The sequence below is a fragment of the Dicentrarchus labrax genome, unplaced genomic scaffold, assembly GCF_905237075.1.
Source record: "Dicentrarchus labrax unplaced genomic scaffold, dlabrax2021, whole genome shotgun sequence".
Lineage (NCBI taxonomy): Eukaryota > Metazoa > Chordata > Actinopteri > Moronidae > Dicentrarchus > Dicentrarchus labrax.
In genome coordinates this window covers 19,693,824-19,714,418 of record NW_026136721.1, presented here as the reverse complement: position 1 = coordinate 19,714,418, position 20,595 = coordinate 19,693,824, and the positions used below count along the sequence as shown (strand labels likewise).

At 41.7% G+C, this 20,595-nt stretch overlaps 2 protein-coding genes across 2 annotated transcripts in view; both read right to left on the bottom strand.

The window, feature by feature from the left end:
- Nucleotides 1–6,555, bottom strand: part of usp43a (ubiquitin specific peptidase 43a) — a 106,148-nt gene extending 99,593 nt beyond the window's left edge. The window contains exon 1 of the mRNA XM_051384193.1: nucleotides 5,570–6,555. Coding sequence (XP_051240153.1) covers nucleotides 5,570–6,187 — 618 coding nt within the window. The 5' untranslated portion in view covers nucleotides 6,188–6,555. The remainder of the gene's footprint in view (nucleotides 1–5,569) is intronic.
- A 1,652-nt stretch (nucleotides 6,556–8,207) lies between these two features.
- cfap52 (cilia and flagella associated protein 52) lies at nucleotides 8,208–20,155 on the bottom strand. The gene is made up of 14 exons (XM_051384210.1): nucleotides 19,927–20,155; nucleotides 19,349–19,548; nucleotides 18,974–19,110; nucleotides 18,349–18,477; nucleotides 18,016–18,115; nucleotides 17,680–17,796; nucleotides 17,195–17,295; nucleotides 16,869–17,039; nucleotides 15,670–15,818; nucleotides 15,292–15,437; nucleotides 14,383–14,534; nucleotides 13,604–13,706; nucleotides 8,944–9,055; nucleotides 8,208–8,572 (listed from the first exon to the last, which is right to left on the bottom strand). Exons 1-14 carry the CDS (start codon nucleotides 19,985–19,987, stop codon nucleotides 8,391–8,393), a joined length of 1,860 nt encoding a protein of 619 aa, XP_051240170.1. The 5' UTR covers nucleotides 19,988–20,155; the 3' UTR covers nucleotides 8,208–8,390.
- Between the last annotated feature and the right edge of the window lie 440 nt (nucleotides 20,156–20,595).

Sequence of the window (20,595 nt, the reverse complement as noted above, 5' to 3'; positions counted from 1 at the left end):
TAACCCTCCTCTCTCTCCCTAAAAAAACCCATTTACACCCCCTCAGCTCATCGTTGCCAAAGCAGGCCCAGATGGATTCCTCTGTGACAGCCAGAAAATGATGCTGACAAATTATGACAGGGCATAACCTTAACAGGAACTGCACACACTCTTTTTTTCTTACTCCACACACCACCCACTCGCCGCCCCACCCCCCCACAGGTGTAGCTGGAATGAGGCTGGATAGAATCTGTCATTACTGGCTGCTCCATTTGCAGTTTTCATTTTTCAGCGGCCCTTGTGTTACCGGCCTGCACACCTCTGCTGTCAGAGCAGACCGGACGCAGGGCAGGCATCACTTACAGCCTCTACTTATTCCACTCTCTCTCTCTCTCTCTCTCTCTCTCTCTCCTCTCACGCTGTGTTTCATCCATCCTTTTCCTGTCTCACACACACACGCAAACGCACAACCTCACTGTCCTCTCTTTCTATTAACTCTCTTTTTCTTTCCTCTATATCACGTAAGACCCATTCCCCCCCGCTAAGCAGTCCCAGCTGAGCTCCAGTCAGCCCTGGAAAACACACACACACACATACACACACACACAGACGCACACACACAGACGCACACACACAAACGAGCCTCTCTTAGCACCTGTCCTTCCCCTACCACTTCCTGCCATCCTTCCAAATCTAAACTAATTCAGCCTCCAACTTCCTGTCATCCTAGGCCACACCGGATTCACCTCCAGAACAATAGCAGGTATTTCTGATGACAAATCTAAATGATTCTGAGAATCAGAGCTATATTTTCTCTGCGAGGCAGAGAAGCTTGGAAAATCTTTTGATAAAAATGCCTGCGAGTCAAGACGGAACAAAGCCTTTGGTCTGCAGATGTCCCCTGCGTGGGATTTACAGGCGATCAGTAAGAAATAAGAAAAGGATGAGATGCAATGGAAATAATCGCCTCTGAATGGTTTACAGCCCAGAAGGGGAAGATCTCCCTAGGCTCTGCTGAAACAGAGAAATTGATACTCGCAGCTGGGGCTGTAAATACGCTACTGTGTGCACAACTTAGAGTCTAGGAAGCTGTGTCTGTCACGCTATCGAGAGCTTATATGCCTTATATTCATGTGCTTCCCATCACTGAGATAAAGTAGGAAAGTCATCCCAGACTCTCTTCCATGATTCGGTGATCGCACTATCGCACCCCAGAATAGTAAAGATTGATTTATTCCTGTGGCTTCTTATGCTGTGTTGTTGAGGCTAGGTACATAAATCATGGCAGGTATAATAAACCTGGTGGAAAATGGTCTCATACTGTAGTGCTTACAAAGATACAGCGCAGACACACTTCTCCTTGTGTTTCTTTATTGCCTTTTGTCACAGCGGTGTAGGTATAATGGAGTGCAGCTCACTGAGTCGTGGGAATGCATGCTGCTCCCAGACAGCATATGGAGGCTCTGTTACAATACTTGTAACTGGCCCAGCTTGTGTTTTATAATGAAGTGTTTGAAGTATTATCACTTCCCTGTTCAATTCAACGGCTGAGACATAGATCCTACTGCATGTCTGTGGTCAAATATAAAATACACTGATTATTATGTCTATTGTGTGCTTAAAAACATAAAATAAAATCTTCTGCTAAAATCTATAGAAAAACAAAAAAAATAACTTGCCACAATCTAACTTCAATCACACAATCAATCACAGCCCAGGTGGTGCATATCTCCACTGCAATGTATGTGTGTGTGTCTTTCTACAAACGTCTTCAGCACCAAGAGTGAGAATGAGAGTGGTCTTTGACGGAGAGCAGAGACAAGAAAAGACAAACAAACCATCAGTCTCTCTGGCCTGCCTCACTGTCACACACTGCCTGCACTCCCAGAACAAACTAGACTACTTAAAACGCCGGGCTTCATCTGAGCTTCAGACTGAGCTCCACTGGCCCCACTGTGCTGCATTCTGTCGAGCGTAAAAAATAAATAAATAAATAAAAAAGATGACTCCGGGCTCCTTGCTACGACTTCTTAAAAGTAGTTACTGCGTCGTTAAATCCTTTAGGTCAGGAATGCAGTGTGGTAGAAAAGAGAGAGCCTACTCTGTCATCAAGCTAAATTGATGTAGACAACTTTTGGACCAACCAATAAAAGGACACTTCATCCCACCGGATTTCATCAACATCAAATGCGTAGCGAAGCGGTTTATGGCAAAGTTGGAAATTTTGACCTTTAAATGCAGCACTACCATTAGGCTGGTCACTGTCGTTCTTGAGCAAAGCTGCATTCGGTAACACATTTCATATCAGTCAAACTCATTATGTGTAGGACTCTAATGCAGGCATACTTTACAAATGAGATAAGTGCTGGGTTGCATGGGACTTTGCTGTCTTGTAAAATAGGATAATCAGATTATGGTTGGTGAGGTGGTCGGTTGTGGCAGATCACTGTGTATAAATGCCCACAGAAGGCACAGTGAATACTCCTCCCGTCTGAATTTAACAATGATTCCCTTGAGAACCTTCACTCTCATCATTTATACTCTCCGGTCAGGTACCTCTGAACCTAAAGGCCTCGCTTTTTTTATAAAACACGACCACAAGCATCACTTGTTAAACCAGTCGAGTGATTTGCACCATTCAGTTTTTTACACCCTCAAATGTATTGTGATTTTAGGACAAAGATGGACTTGATAGAATTTGTTGTTTTTATTTTTTGCATGCAGCGCAGTATACAACAGACTGCACTTTGGTCTTTCATAGGCCAAGGAAGTAAAACAGAACTTGTTCTCTAGCTCCAAGTCAAACCTTTAAACAGGATGCACCCAACATTTAAATGCTGACTGAACTCCCTGCTGCATATTTGTTAAAAAAAATAAAAAATAAAAAGACTGAGGTCATTCTGGTATCTTTGGTCTAGACATGAGCTCTACTGACAAACTCATAATAAGTTAGAAAAACAAAAAAAGAGCCCCTATTTTAGGAAAAAAAAGTTTCTTTGCCGGCCCCTCTTTAAGTGTGCACAGTTTTCGTAATAACGATCAGTTGTCTGTCCCTCCGATTACAGCCTGGGGGGGGCTTTCTCTCTTCCTCTGAGTGCACACCATTGGAGGCGTCTCAGCAGGGGGGCGGCCTCCTTTTCCAGGCTGAATGCACTTGCTACAGTAAACATCCTCTCTCCTACTTCGCCCTGAGCAGACAGACACAAATCACTGTGTGATGGTTCGAAGGCAAGAAAAGGGGAGTGAAGGACATGTTTTTTTTTTATTGCAGCCAACTATAGGGAGAGTATATTAGAGAGGAAAGACTAAATTTCTTGATTTACATACAGGCAGCACATTCAGACATAAAGTTGAAGGGCTGGTGTATTCCAGCAGGTGGCCATTACAGTCACCATTTCTAACCCATTTTAATACAAAGGGCCTCAATGAGACACACAGTGGATCAAGTGTAAAGTAAGAGACAACATACTGCCAAGGTTTGTGCCAGAGTTAATACATAATATTAGTGAGACAACCAATCTGGATCCACAGTTTGTTCTTCATATATTTGGTACTGTGTTTTGATATCAAGAAGAATCTCTCTCATCCTGTGGTGCACACTGTACCATTAAAAATGCCCTTCAAGACCTTGCGTTACTTCATGTCTTTGTTTCTCATCCCAAGCTTTTTTATTATTTCAAAAGTCTGCAGAGACTCAACTTAGCGAAGCTGCACGTGACAAGAGTTTAAAATCTGCTCTTTAAATCATACACGCATGCAGGTGCTCAGCATTAATGATCTGTAACACCATGACTCCTTGTTTTTTCAGATCAAAACAACATCAAGCTTTATTTTTGTATTAATCACTTCAGTTCTCTTAGAGCTTTGGACCACTGCACCCTCCCTCTCTGTACACGTGTTATTAATTCATTACCGTGGATGTGGATGAGGAAGGCTACATCCAAAGTCACTGTCATGAATATCAACCCTTTCCAATATAAATGATAAGCAGCCTCCCAATGCCTGTTTGATTGTCTGTGTGTGTGTGTGTGTTTGTACACATGTTGCATACCCCCTTCCCCGATAACTTCCCCCAGGCTGTCGATGCAACAGAGCAGATATTACTCAGTAAGCCTACTGGATGACTGTCATCCAACAAGCCCAGAGGAAAAAAGGCAGGGGGCCCCTGAGGGCCTGGCTCACACCGGCCACAAGTGACTGCGACAGCAAGAAGCCTTTTGTCTGTACGTGTGTTACCACTTGTTGATTTAAAATCCTTTGTAATGTAGTCTGTACACTACTATCACATGCATTTAACAGTTTGTGTATAAAAGAAAGGAATGCTTGACTCCCCCGCACTACACATGACAGTCAAGGAATGCAGACAAACCGCACCAAGTGCTGGATTGTTGCAGCAGGTAATCAGTAACCACAGTGCACGCACACACACACAACTACCACTAGTTCAACAAACAATAAAATGCCGAAACTGTGGGGCAAAGTGGTGAGGTGTTTTTATTATTATTGCTTCACATGGTTAAAGATCACCTGTGTGCCTTTAGTCACAGAAATTAAGTTGACCGTTGAACCACATTGTCAAGCGCTCACCTGACGTGCTCATTCAAATATTTGTTTTGCCAATACAGACTGTGAGAGTTGGTAATACGGCTTACAAATCCCACAAAATCTTCTTAACATATGTCGCTGCGCAGGTAGTCTCGCTGCTGAGTCGTGGCAGGGCACAAGTGACACTAAAGCCATTACAACTGCGTGCTGAGCTCAATAAACTAGTAACTTGGGAGATTCCAAGGGAGGAATGTGCCTGAGTAATCTGGCCTGAAGAGAACGACGTCTCTTTATCCATTGCTGGAGCGGCCTGCACAGAGCCACTTGGCCACAAATTTCCTTGTTAAGCCCCCATTGACCCCCTCTTTCTCCCCCTCTCTGTGCAGTGTGCATACACCCAGTCTTCTCCAAGTACCCATCGAGTGCAGCACACACACAGCAGACAACTCGAGGCAGCGTAATTATATTTCGCCTAGAGATTCAGAAACTCCAGCAGTACCTGGCCCCCGGTTTGATGCATGTCAATTAGTCTGTGGTGATTTGATTAAAAACCCCTGAAGGCCCTATGGATTCGGTTTTATTGCTCCTGTGGTAGAGCACATTCCAAGACAACTGTGCAGTCAATCAAATAATCAAAAACCAATTGACTCACATGGGGGAGGGTTTAGGAGGCCCATGCAAGCTTTGTTCCTTTGGGAATATAGACTTTCTATGATCCACCTAGTTGAATACATTTTAAGAAAAATAATGCAATTCTAAATAAAAACAGAACTTTCAAAGTAATATTCACCAAAACATGCAGCTGGTGTTTGTGTAACTATAACAGTGGTTAAATTGAATATGTAGACAACATTTATTAGAAAGAAAAACAAATAATCTCCTCTCTGGTATGGCTGGAAATGGAATTAAAACACTAGACTGGTTTCCACTGATGTAACAGGCAACTAAACCGAAAAACAACACAACAGAACGGTAACATCAGCAGCAGCCCTAACAGATGAACACCCAGCGCTCTCTCTTTCTCTCTTTCTCTCTCTGTCCTCACCTTGAACTCCACAGACAGCTGCGGCGTGTACTCCAGCGTCCACAGCGCTCGAACCAGCGACGCCAGCTGCTCGGTCACCTCTCCCCTGGCGCTCTGCCGCTCCTCGCCTCTCGCCTCCCCGTTCACCCTCCCGCGGTAGCACAAGTCCGACTTGTACTGCTCCAGCCCGAGGTACTCGGCGAGCAGGTCCGTGTTGCTGAGGCACTGGACCACGGCGTTCATGAAACAGGTGTTGCCGTGGTTCTTCAGTCCCAGCACCCCGGGGGTCTTGTCGCCGTAGCACCACGACAGCCTGTCTTTGACCGAGCCGTGAGAGGAGGACACCGTGGAGCTCTTCTTCACGGTCCCCTCCCTGGAGACCTGCGGACAGTCGTCTTGTTTGAACCCCCCCGACGCGCTTTGCCCGAAGCCGCCGTCGTCGTCCTCCGCGTCCGGCGGCTGCGCGTCGCCGAAGTGCGCCAAAGTGCCCAAAGTTTTAAGGATCCTTCCCATGAAATTCCCTAAAGATCGCAGCGATTTCCTCCTGGTAAATCTCCCCCTTTTGTATTTCTTCTCTTTCCCCTTCGTCGCTTTGGGTTTTATGGGTTTCCTTACCTTGTTTTCCTTGCGGGTATCCATGGCTCGATTACTTAATAGGACCGCGAGAAAATGAAACAGACTGTGGAGCCGCGCACCTGTCTGCCAGGCTGTCTACCCCCCTCCTCCTCCTCCTCTTCCTCCTCCTCCTCCTCCTTCTTTCGCTCCACTTACCGCTGAGGTGGCACCGCCTCGGTGCCAATAAGGCACATGTTAACTGATTTTATTCCCCTGACATTCCGGTAATTCCCAGTACGATATTGTCACCCAGTCCGCGCGTTTTGATGGGAGACGCTCTCTCCAGGAACTACACAGACGAGCTGCTTCCCTCCCTCCACATCGCAGGTTCAATTACACTTCCTCATCGATGGCTCTCAGCGCTGGATTGTGCGCTGGCGGTCTTTGACTCTCTCACCACCGCTTTTCCTCCCCCCCCCTCCTCTCCTGTCTACAATGAACAAGTTTCTATTCGGAGGATCCTGTCTAATGCCCGCCCCTCAGACATGAATTGAATTAACCTGGATGAGATAACTTGCAGTTTGTCACAACAGAAAGGTTCAACGACCAGGATATCATTTTAATATACTGTCACACTGGCTGGAATGGCGAAGACCATTAAACTTCACTTGTGTACTACAGAAACAAGGAAGTTGTTGTCTTTAATAGGTGCCAAGCACTGTAGCCTCGAACTGCCCCCTGTATGACTAATTACACCATCACCTGATTTATCTACAGAGGGAGTCAAAGAAGGCATCAATAACCTAAAACTTCTACCTGAGTCTATTTCCAACCCCAACCATAAAAGCGAAGGCACAGTGTTATTATGTCTCCAGTAGGAGGATGGACTCAAATACTAGAATTAAATACAGTGTGATGACCAATGATAGTGAAACTGTTAATTGACCACCAATAAAACAAGTTCCTAATGTATCTACCTGCACAGAGGGTCTGCTTTTGCTTCCTCCTGCAACTGAAATACTTTGTCTATAACACGGCAGCATTTACAGACACATCTGCTGTAGCCTATAAATAGTCTGGCTACACACTCATTAATGCCGCTGCTACTACTACATCCTGGAAGCTCCTCAAAAGTAAGTAAATTCGATGTTACAGAACTATTCGGCCAGGACGGCTTGCATGCAGTTCTTGATATCAATGGGGATCCAGCATCTTTCTATGCTAGGCCTATGTTCAGATTTTAATCATCTGAAGCTTCATTTCACAGCTCACCAGTACTAAAGATTGAATTTAGTGGGCCAGATGTGCGTATTTATTGAAATAGTCAAAGCTCCTCCCGATGCTCTTTTCCCCCGCATTGTTGGGAAACATGCACACGTTACACCTCTGTAAACCAATTCTAAGTCAAACTGCGTCCTCTGTTCATAAGCATGGTGGAGAGGGGCAAAGATTGAGATGCCCCTCTCTTCTCTGATCCAGGTACGTTTTTTTGCTGACTTGGTGTGTGCTGCAGGTTTGCCATTTTACTTTGTTGGGGAAGCAGGGGTGAGTTATTAATTATTTACATTAGCCATTTTGAACAATAGTGAGGAGGATGGGTTCAGATCAGAGACAGTCAGAGAGGCTTGCTGTTGCATACTGCCTCCTACTTTAACCAGAATCCTTCAGGGAATTGCCTTTGATAGATTAGCTGACAGCAGCCGTGTGCTTAAGCGGCCAAGAATCTGGGCCTCCTGCTTGTCTCTACAGCAGCAGACAGAAGAACCATATCTGTAAATTGGATGTACTGTATAATATAGCCCTGGTTTTACATATTCTGGTTTCATCTGCATTGAGAAACTGTGTAGTAGACTACAACATTAATTCTGTTGTTTGAAAAGCAAGTCTAAAGGAGCATAATGCAAACACTTTGATGTGAAGAATACGTTCTTGTGCCTTGAAGTGTCATTTTAAATTCAAGTGAAATGTTGCTCTGTGGATTCCCACCTATATTCAGCTCCTGTGTGGAATTACCACTTAAGAGACTACTACACTGCTCAAGAAGTGTACTCTTTTCACTCCTTTCCTGTTCTCTGCTGAAAAAGAAAACAATCTCTCATAGTCATTGATGCTTAATCGTATTACATTTATTTCCTTTGGTGCAATGTTAATGTAAGATTGTTGAATTCTCATAGGAACATTCACTAATAGGAAAGATCAGGGAGAAATTTGAGTATGAGTGTGGTGGTACTACATTAAACGTTTATGTTGCTTCTAGTTCTTCTTCTAATGTGGAGTACATGCCACATTACGAGGAAAGGGGGTGAGGAAACTTCCATCGGAGAATGGCTCCGTCTGCGCTGGTGCTGATTAAGGTCTTGTTGTTGGAGCAGAGCCTAATGCTGGTGATACTGCCACCATGAGCTATTCCTATGTGGGTTACTACACCTTCCATGTAGTCCCACACCTTCACCAGCTTGTCATCTCCACCTGTCACGAAAAATATGTCAATTACCTGAGACACGTTTGAGTAAGAGTATCAGTAGAGGAGATGAAAACAAGGGCTCTAAAGAGATGAAAACACACTCAATAACAGAGCATAAAGACAAATCTAATCATTTAATAATACAGTTCTTTAACTAAAGGGCACTAACTGAAACTACATACACAAAAAAAGACAATCATGCATAGTGGGCATAGTGTAATGTGTGAAAGGACGACTGTCTATATACTGAATGCTTACGTACCCAAGAGATTAAGTAAATTTAGACTTATTTACTATTGAATTATATTCATAGGAAAATCACTATAGGGAGCACAGCAACAACATAACAAGCAGCAGATGTGTAACGGGTCATTACCTGTCACAAAGTGTTTGCCATCCTGCGAGATGTGCAACCCGTTGATGGCGCCAGACTGCGAGCCTTCCAATTCTCGGATGGCACAACCGTCATACACGTCCCAGTAGGAAACCTGAGAAGGAAGTTAAGACACAGAAACCCTGAAATTCACATACAGGTGTTGTATGTAACATAGATTTGTCACTGCCATTGTTTGTTTGGAAAATACATACATATAAAGTGTACATGTACTGTTATGTTATAAATGACATAAACATTCTGTTTCTATAAAACTCTCTATGTTGTCTATGTGCTATTCTTCTATTACATCATCATATACTGCATTATTTCCTGTTTTTAATATGCAATATGCGCCTGTTTTACACCTGGTATTAACATGTGTCTTGGGTGATCCGATCACAAGCGGACAGTTCTAAATACAACTGTGGACGACCGCCGAGACCCATCACTCAAACTACTTGCCAAGTTGGTCTAGGGCGCATCTGACCACACATCTTTTGTAGTGTAAACGCTAATTTGTCCTGGGCCGCACTGAATGACCGTCTACTCAACTGGTATCCTGTTAGTACACACGAAACGTGCTGTCTATTCTGTTCATTGTAGTGCAAATTACGTGGGCTCTTTTACCTGCCGAGATAAGCAGCAGATGTTTGTGAATACATTGTCTGTTTCAATTGATTTTACCACTGAACTAGTAAGTACAATATCCCCAGACTCCCTTTAAAAAAATCACACAATTTTGAGAGTTACTGACTGAGGAGAACCTATAAACTTCTTGAAACGCTATCTATGACATATTGTTAATTACCGTATTTGGGCCTTCCTGTTAATTCGTGAAACGTAACACATTAAGACTTTTTTTTTTTACTTAGTTATTTCCAAGCATGTTGGTTAAAATTCTGAGTAGGGTACAGCCCTATAAAAGTGTTAATTTGCATATTGAGCAGTTGTGGACGTACTTAAAGCTGTCCACTTGTGATCGGATCACCCAAGACGCATGTTAACACCAGATTTAAACAGGCTCTATGTGACCGCAAACAACCTTAAACTACTTTTACTACTCTATCATTCTTAATGCTAATTTGAACTACTTTACATACTTTTGGGTAGTTTAATTTACAGCAATGGATCATATATGTCAGATCATTTGTTGTAGCGTCCGTGTCCTGTGAGAAACCATGTATCCCTAAAAAGTTCAGAAGCTCAGAAAAACGGCTGTGTTTTCATTTGTGTGACAATGTAACCCATGAAAGAACAGAATCCTTCAGTTTATCAGGAAAATTCAAATTCAAATCCCCAAATTTCGAGATACGTGTTTTTACTGGATAGGAAGATTATGAAAAATTTTATTCTGAAAAGTAACTAGTAACTAAATCTGTCGGACAAATGTAGTAGAGTAGAGGTATAGCTGCATGAAATGGAAATACTTCAGTACTCGAATTTGTACTAAAGTATGGTACTTGAGTAATTGTACTGTAATTGTTCCACACATATACAAATCTATCTATTGTAGCCATGTTTGGTGATCTGAATGAGATTTTATCATCCCTAGAGCTTTATAGCTGTCAAATAATCACGTCTCACAAAAGGCAATTGTTAGCTGAAGTTATTTATAGCTCCGGCAGCAGAAACATCACAGAACCATACACCAAGGAGGACCCTTTCTTGTTATTTATATGATAAACCTGATTACATCTTAAAGTCAGGTACTGTAAATGAAGGGCACCTGAGTCATGAATGAGTTTTTAAAGAAGATTTAGTAGCATGCCTTAGCACCGATCCCAGTCCCTATGTGTTTAACAGTCTATATCGAAGTTAGTGAAACACAGGATAAACAGATTGCACAAAGTCAGTCACCACACCACACACACCAAATGTCAAGATCGAATGACTGCGATGCTGCTAATAAACAATATACAGAGGTTTATTATTGGACTAAACTAAATGAAATCATACGCAGCATTACATAGCTTGGCTATTTGTAAGAATAAAAGTTCATGTTACACAAAGCTGCTCGGAATAAGCCCAGCATTTATAAGAATAGCCTCTGAGACAGGATTTCATTTCTCTGCACAAGATTGTGCCTATAATGCATTAAAGGAGGGGAAATGTAATCTTACACACACATATCAAATACTGTTGGTTATTGTGAAATGAAAGAGAAACAAAAGGCTCACTAAGAAAACAACTACTTATTTATAGTTTCAGAACTGCAGAGTGATTTTCTCTGGCCCTTATAAGCCACAGGAACATTTCTGTGGTTTGAAACTACAGCATTTCTCTGACACAGACTGGCTTATTCAGATGGGATGGCTTGCTGATATTATTTCCGCCAAAAAAAAACATAATTAAGGAAAACACAGCCACAGCCAGAGGGAGAAAAGGTTCATTATAAACACCAAATAAAAAATGTTCTAGAAAAGATCCTTATTCAACTGCGCATCAAATGAGAAGGTAAGGCTTACAGCAGTACAGAATGTGCAGATTGATCCAGCTGAGGTGTGTTTCTAATGTGTTTACCAACATTAAAGCATCATCTTTTCAACAAACAAAATGGGACCTCTAAGAATACCACTAATGAGGGAACAAACTAATGCTTATGTACAGTATTCTTCTATATCTCAGTGTGAGCAAAGTTTCTGTAACACTACTACTTCTTCTCCCCTATGACATCTTCTGTCTCTTCCTCTTCACCAGTCACGACCTCTCCCACCTTCCTCGTTTCATTTCAGCAGCTTATTAGAGACTCCCACCTGTGTGAGTTGTTTTGGCCCATCTGTGCTCTCTCCACCTCAGCCTGTGAAACTGGCCTACAGCCACAACATGGACCACCAGGAAATTAATTACACGCAAGGCCTACTGTTAGTGCCGCTCACCTTCTAACCATTAAAAAGACCTGAGTTCACAACCACAGTACAGCCACCTCAGCTGCAGACAAGGTTAGCATCATTAAGTCCTCATGCTAATGGATCCTTTAAAAAACATTCAAAATGAGCCGCACAAAATGATAAAGCATCACAGGACAGCTTATTTTGTTAATACCATGTTATTAATTACACATATGGTATGTTAGCTTCAACCCTTCATGTTTCTACCACTCACACTCCTCTTTAATGTACCCCTTTGGAGAAATTATCAATTTAATCAATGTGAGTCTTTCAAGGACATTATTGATTCAACACTAAGAAATATGATGATGTAATTCAGTGGCCCCCTGCTTTATAGAACCAACAGAGATAAAAGGCCGTCGGTCAAAAAACGCCATAAAAGATAGTAACAATTTCATTGCTGGACGTGTGGCTAAATTCATATTGTGCTGCACGAGTACAATTTTACATATTAATTATGTTAATCGCGGCAACATTCTTCTTATAGCAAAAACAAACAATCAAACATGACATAATATTAACTGCAAACAATACAGTAAACCTGGTCTCAACCATCGTTCCCATGGTTCCCATGGAGAGAGAGTTAGCACCATATTGCCTCCACTAAATGCTCCATCAAAGGCCGCGTCATCATCCTTCACAAAGTATTCTATCTCATTAAAACAACCTCTCTCTGACCCTCCATTCCTCTTGTCTATTCTGTTTTCTCTAAGCCACTTGTTTTTTCTTCACTCCTTCTCTCAGTGGTATTGGTTAACTGTCTGTGGATCTACTCGCAGAGGCGTGCTGGGATGTGATGAACGGTTGAAGAGAGGAGTGAGACAGAGAGAAAGAGAGAGCAGGAGCGAGAGAGCAGAGCGCTAGTATTTGTTCTCCCAGACAGAGTGGCCTGTGTCCTGGGATGAGCAGATGGTGGATCTGGCTGGCACTTGGGTGGCACAGGCACATCCGCAGGAAGGCACGAACACCACGGCACTGCCCCTCTTCCATCTTCTCCCTTCTCTCTCCCCTTCCCTGAATCCCTCCTTCTCACTCTCTCTCTCTCGGCTCACTCACAGCACATCCACAGCACTGCGTTAATCAGCACAACTTGTCCTCACCTCTCAGCATGCAGGGGAGGCAGCAATATGGTTTCCGGTGTGTGGCCGGGTTCAAGGGGTGTGGATGAAGTGCACAATCAAGGAAGCAAGCATTTCATTCTGCCACTGTGAACTTCTGACCTTATGTACAGGAGTGGCGCAGAGTTAATCAAAATTACGCACAAAATAAGAGACTATAAAGGGCTGAGTGTTTTTGTCACAGTGACTAGCAGCCAACACAATGGCCTAATCATGTTGAGCTGAGAAACAAATTACAAGCTTTTCAAACTAATCTATGGACATGCAAGTCACGTGTGTGTGATTGTGCAAGTCTTCACTGTGCTCCTCTAGGCTGATCTTACCAGAGCGGCAGGGTTTTCTCTCATGCACACTGACTGGAGATTATAATAACAATAACAGCATAATGAGACATCTAGATTATGACTGTTGAGTTCCACAGCCTTTCGGCACCCTGAGGGACTTTCAATCAAAGAAGCAAGACTGCTGGGTTTTATGCACTCTTACATGCCAGTGCATAAAACCAACCAAAACAAACCTTAAGGCAGATTTTCTGAGATCATAGTGACAGGATATACCGGTTGGGATATGAAGTATAGAAAAAATAACTGGAATTAAAATGTATTCTCCTGCACAGAGTAGTGAGTGAAGGTGTTAACAGTTTCCAAAACAGACCTTTCTGTCAGTGCCACTGGTGATGATCTGGTATTCCTCTGGGTGGTAGCACAGTGTCCGGAACAGTGTGTTGGCGATCACCATTTGAAGACTCACAAACCGCCTACAGCCGGACAAGCAGAGGATGAAATAAAAAGAGGAGCGATAAGGGTAACTTTCACCAGTGTAGCAGTGGTTGTGTAGTAGTGGAACTGCCCAGTGCAGTTTAATGTGATTAAAAAATGTGATTTTTATTAAAACACACACAATGCACAACATTACTGTGTGTCTGGTGGGACACAGTGCCAATCTAGATTCACTGAGACTCTTGTCTGAGTAATACTCTTTACAAACATCAGCTTGCAAGTAAAAATACAAAAAAAAGGGAATCCAAGCTTCTATTAATGAATACAGCCTGGAAGCGTTTAATCCACGGACTTGTTCATTGAAGAAAAGAGACAGTGAAAAAACATGACCACCGTCAGAGTTTTTACAGGTTTTTATTCTCCTCACAGAAGAAGCCCAGGGATTAAAGGAGTTAAAGCTTCCTCCATAAAGAACACACTGGATTTCATTTTTATTCCTAGTGTACCAGCCAGACACCGATAAACGGCTTCAGCATTTCTCTGTCATTACAGCGCAGACCTGAAGGCAGCACTGTATTTTGTGGCTATGTATATCATTAGGAATTACCTACAGTATTACATGCTACTAAAAAAAAAAACAATGTACACTTACTACAAAAGGTTTAAAAAGGAACCATACTGTATGTTTAGTGTTTGGGTATGCAGACTACTCACACTATGTCCCAGATGATGCAGGCACCATCAGAGCTGGCAGTGACACACTCTTTGTCGTCACTCTTGATTTTGATACAAGTGACAGTGGCTTTGTGCTCTTTCATGGTCTCCAGAAGCCGATGGCCACGTGGCTGCAGCTCCCACACACGCACCTACAATAGGTGAACCACAGGTTATGACACTTCAAATCCTCTCTTATCTTTGTTTCAATGATTTGCAATGCAACTGCACAACTATAAATACAAAGATAAATACAGTATGCCTTTTCTCCTTTCTAAATCTGTCAAACTGCAATCATACTGTATTCCAGTGCTCAAACACATAAAATGTTTATATCACCCTGTAAATATGTATTTACAGATATAGTCTTGTGAAGGTTGAATGGGTTAAATTCTCTGACAATTGGCATCCTAACAAACATTTTCCTCAATAATTCACAATACATTTTGTAAGAAAAAAACAACTTCAACCAATTTCATCAGATCGAGGAGGAATTCCACAATAAATGACTTGTCGAAGTCTACACATAGCTGTGTCAGGAACGTGTTTGCCAGTGCATGTTTCTTCCTCATATCAGTTTGGTCTTTTTATACATTTTGTTATGAAATAAGTAGGCTGGTAACTAGGTTGGCTTACTGACAAAAAACTAAAGGGAATACTCATTCCATTTTTAAGCATATGGCTTATTCATTGAAAATAAAGTGTCCAGAAAATAGTGTGCTGTGCCACCAACTGTTTATTTACTACACATGGTGTCTGCTAGCAGACATCTTGGAGGAATTACATTCATACATACATACATTATGATGGAATTTCAATGTTTTGCTTTTTGTTTTCATTTGATGAGATCACTGAACAATTACACCATTTTCTGAATGTTAGAGGTTTATCACTGTTATGTGTACTAACCTGCCCCTCTCCCCCTCCACTAACGATCCTCTTGCAGTCCCTGGTGCCGGCGATGGCTGTCACACCCATTCTGTGTGCGTTGTGAATGATGAGCATGAGTCGGCCACTTTCTGGCGCAAACACTCGAATCTTACCATCATTCCATGCTAGAAGACAGAAATCAATTTTTAATGGTCAGTCAGGATTCATCTCATTCAGTATGTGAAATAGTTTTAGTGGAAGTAGGTGACTAAAAGTGTTGCAGTTTGCTTCACAACAACTGAGGAGCATATATAATTATGACTGATCTACAGCCCATACAAAGAGACAAAAAATAAATATTCTTTGTAGTAATAAGCGCTGTTGCCTTGTTTGCCGATATCTCTCCCTGATTCTCACCACTGATGATGCTATGTCCATCGGCCATGAAGTCCAGGGAGTTGCAAGTCATGTTGGGTACAGTGATACGCAGCAGCTCTTTGGGCTTATCTATGTGCCACAACCTGATGTCCTCCTCAGAGCAGGTTGCAAATAATTCAGACGTTCCACTGGTAGAAAACCGAAAAAAAGAGAGATATATGGACATATACAGTTAAGTGAATGTGGGTATAACTGCCTGTTATAAAATACTGCTAACTAGGTTAAAAGTATTTAACCAAGTATCCATATATCAATGACATGATGACGTTGGATTCAATACATTACCCATGTTTTTGTACAATATACCTAAAACCAGTTTTTCAAAAGTTATGAAGGACTAACATGGATGAGTCAAGCATGTGTCACCCTCTAGTGAGCACATGGGGTACTGAAATGATGCTTTACATGAGATACAAGGGGTCTAAGCTGTTGTCCGAGAAGGACATACAGCTACTCACACTAGCGGTTTAGAAACCGTCGCTTGCAATGTTCATATGATTTTAGCTCATAGCATAGGCCACAACACAAAGCCCATACAATCATTAATGTGTTTGTTTTATTGTACTATAGATGACACACAGATGACGTACCCAGGGTGCAAATGTAACTGGCCAAATGGCTAGTGAATATTCAATTTTTGGCTGGTGAGTGAAACAGATCTACCAACCACTTGCATGTTTTACCAGCAATTGGCTGGTGGCTGGTGCTAATTTCTGCTTACATCTTTTGTTATGGAAATACAGAGCCAGGTCTTTTCTAAATCTAAGGCTGGCTAACACACTAAATTAAGTTAAGCAATACTTGTTTGTGTGCTGCTGGGAAAACACTGGGGAGGCACTGTTTGTTTTTATTGGATAAATGTGAATCAGACAACACTTCACTTGTATCCTGTCAAGCAAAGTTGATTCTTTCACAGCATGATGGAGTATATTTCTTGCCAAATAGATAGATAGATAGACAGACAGACAGACAGACAGATAGATAGATAGATAGATAGATAGATAGATAGATAGATAGATAGATAGATAGATAGATAGATAGATAGATAGATAGATAGATAGATAGATAGATACTTAATTTATCCCGAGGGAAATTCAAAAGCTGAAAAAAAAAAGCCATAAAAAAACAAAAAGACTGACTTTGACTCTTACTTCCTGAATTGTCTGTCTGCCACTTACAAACATATGACGACGTCCTTGACAGCACTGTTGTGGCTGGTGGAAATAAGTTCAGCTTTGTGGTCCTCATAATTGAAGCGATACATCTGAGCAGCCTCTGTCCCAACAAAGAACTGCTGGCCCTCTCCTCTTAGAGCGATGGAGGTCACCCCCTTTTCCAGCTGGACTTCCCTAATGTGGGACAAGAGGAAAAAGGAGTTGATGATGAGCATTGTAAAATAACAGTAAAGGTGTTTGCACTATATTGGTAAAAACTGTGAACCATGAACACCATGCATTACAGCAAATGTTTTAAAGGGGGTAAATGATACAGTTGCAGGACTCACTTAATAGTTTTGAAGTTAGTGCTGGAACATAGAGTGAAGGTGCCAGATCCAGATCCCACAAGCAGGTTCCCAGACTTCAGTATCCTTAGGACACTGACACCCTGCACAGAAAAGGCTAAATTATAATATATAGACCCAAAAAGCTATTTTGTACACAGGATCAGTTTTCAAATTCCTAGCCCTTTGATACTAGCTGGATCATATATCTCGAAAGACCTGGAGGGGTTTGTCAAATATTGCAGATAGAATTAGCTTCAGGAATAAGTTAAGAGATGTCAAAGAAATTAGTTGCAGATCAAATGAAATACATGACATGACCCCTTGCATATATTTCCAAAGGAGCATTCTATCAGGAATACAGTTCAATCAGCTCAATATACACAGCAGGAGACCTGACTATCAGAGGGAACGCGAGTGAGCAACAGCTTACATTACCTTCACACAGTCATAATACAAGCGTAATGACCCCCAATGAGCTGACCTACCAGGCTGTATTTTGTTTTAACTGGACCGCATTCACCCAGAAGCCCTGTCTTCAGGTTGATTTTCATTATGTCTCCACTGGTGGTGCCACAGTAAATGAACTGATCATCCTCTGAAATCTGTTTAATATGGTAAATGTACAATCAATAAACAATATAAATGAAGAGGCAACACTGTTAACTACAACTGTATACCAATCATTTACTGAGTTCTGGCAATAATCAGAATCAGAAATACTTTATTGATCCCCGAGGGAAATTTGTTGGAAAAATCTAATTAATAATATTTGAAACAGCCATTTTGCAAAACTCAAATTGGATCTGAAAATGACATCATACCTCTACACATTTCACAATCCTCTTCAGCTTGCCTGTCTGACACTCTGTGGGCCTGATCTTCCTGTTGACGAGGTCCAGCTCCCATACTCGCAATGTTCCACTGCACAAAATAGATCAATGATATTAAAATACTGTAACAGAATGATAAGAATGGCACATTAACAAGAGGTAACGTGATAATGGAACATTTTGAATGTAGGTATTTTGTGAAAAAAGCCATAAGTAGATGTCTTGAAATTGTGAAAGCAGATGAGTTTGTTGATAAATCCTCTGAATATTGTAAAAATCTGTGTTACAGAGTTGCACTAGAGCTGACATTTGGTTTACACTCACCTGCCAGCAGAAACAAAGATATTGTCGTTTGTGTTGGAGTACTGCACAGTGAGGCAGTGACCGGCACTGTGAGCTGAAGCTGGGCTCCCACAAATGGCCTGCTTGGTCTCAATATTCCATACCACTATGCTGAAAACATAGAAAACACCTCATACACTCAACAAATAGAGAATATGTACTGAATTTACATTCTGTATGCTTATTTCTGAATTCAAGAATGGATCATCAAGTGTGAACATGTACAACTACGGTGTGACTATTCTATTCGATTTTCAGTAAAAATCTTGTTTTAACTGATTTGTAGGAATGATCAAGTGTTAAAAAACTGATAATGCTCCCAGGGAAGTATCTCAGTTTGCATAAAGACGACCAATGCAGTAAACGCTGTTCTTGAAGTCACACAGAAACATGTTGTAAGCCTTTGTATTGTCTGGTCATTAAATAAAATGCCTGTGTATGGCAATGATATTGTGTTTACTCTCATAAACCCATTGCCATTGAATTCTTGTCGTTATGATCAAGTAAGTAATGTTTACATTTAGAAAGAGTGTATCATGAGTTTCTGAAACTACTACTCAGCTTTTCAACTGGTTATTTGGGAGGGAGCACATGTACATGTATTTACCTGCCATCATCCTGACCCCCAAGGGACACCAGGTACTTGTCATTGGGAGAGAAGGCCAGTGCCTCTACCTTTGCCTTGTGGAGGAGCAGCTGGGCGTAGATTGTTCGCTGTGCATAGTCCCAGATAATTACTGTAGCCTAGGAAAATATGTATTTATTTAAATTGCTACAAATGATACATAAATTATACATTTGTTTTCTTGTGGCTCACTGTAAATGGATTCCAGCCTCTAATGAAAACAACAACTGCTTCCTAATGTACAACACAACATCAAGGGGGGTCAGCAGGTAATTGATGGTGATGGGGATTTAGTTAGTTGAGTTAACCATGTCAACAACTTATAACATATGGAAAATGTATTGTAACTACAGCTACCTTAAAGCCCATATAGTTGACTTGTCCAGAGGCAATATATGATCCATGTTTGGACACTGCAATACAGGATACATTGTTTGTGTGTCCTTGCAGGAACTCCTGCTTGCCATCTTTGATTCTCTTCAGAATGACTGTGCATCCCAGAGGATAGATCAGGTGCTCTCTGTCTGGATGGACTCTCAGGCCAGAAAACACACGCCCTGATGAAACAAAGTGTAGCACAACACAGCATAAGACCCAACATAGTTTAAGACAGAAATGTACAAGGATAAACTGTGCTCACGATGGACAGTCTCTTTGTTTTGAAAGGTGGCTGAGCAAACAGCAGTCAGCATGTGCAACCTTTTCCTATCAACTAACGTTAAGTTACATGATAATTAACGTTAATGCCTAAGCTAACCTAATATAAAAGTACTGGGACTGTGCAGAAAAACCCAGGTGTTTCCTTAGCGCCAATTAGCGTGCTAGCTAGTTATATTCATTGAAGTTTGATTAATTGCCACAGAAGTTAGCTTGCTAGCTAACATTAGTTAAAACCATCGACATTGTTAGAACATTAAAGTCCGCAGAAAACTTACCATTGAACCCAATAACAGACTCCAGTTCAAGTTGAGGCACGCCATGTGTTTCAAGAGCCATGGTTGGAAAACTGAATATATTCGCTCTTTCTCCAGTAAAGTGTTAATAAAAGCCTTGTTTCATCGAAAAGTTCAATTTTTGCTGGAACTATTTATTCAAACCGGTCGGTAACTCAACTAACGTTAGTAACACCAAACAGACGTTGCCTAGCAACAGCTGGGTTATGTTGACCATTGTCATTGGTCGGTGATACGTCGTCGCTGCCTTCACTTGCCATCGGATTTTTTTAACTTAAAATATAACTCGAACCCAAAAAAGATTTAAAAAAAAGATAAATACAGACGGGTGACAGATTAAAGGAAACATAAAGTGTCTTCGCGTGGTGTTAACGAGCATTGGCATTGATTCTACAAGTCTCTGGAACTGTACTGGAAGGATGAACACCATTCTTCCAAAAGTTACACTGTTTGGATGATGGTGGAGGAGAGCACTGTCTCACATGTTGATCCAAAATCTCCCTCAGTTGGGTTGAGATCTGGTTCCACAAGAGGATATAGCATCATTTTCATACTCGTCAAACCATTCAGGGACCCCTGGTGCTCTATGGAAGAGACCACTCCCATCAGGATGGAAATGTTTGATCATAGGATAAAGGTGAACAACTTTGT

Bases quoted from the DNA above. Each gene is read 5' to 3' on its own strand.
- cfap52 (XM_051384210.1), bottom strand. From the start codon at position 19,987: ATGGCTCTTGAAACACATGGCGTGCCTCAACTTGAACTGGAGTCTGTT. The intron at 17,040-17,194 runs GTGAGTCCTGCA...GTCCCACATTAG, and splicing joins ACTAACTTCAAAACTATTAA to GGAAGTCCAGCTGGAAAAGG. The intron at 14,535-15,291 runs GTTAGTACACAT...CACCTATTGTAG, and splicing joins GTGGAGGGGGAGAGGGGCAG to GTGCGTGTGTGGGAGCTGCA.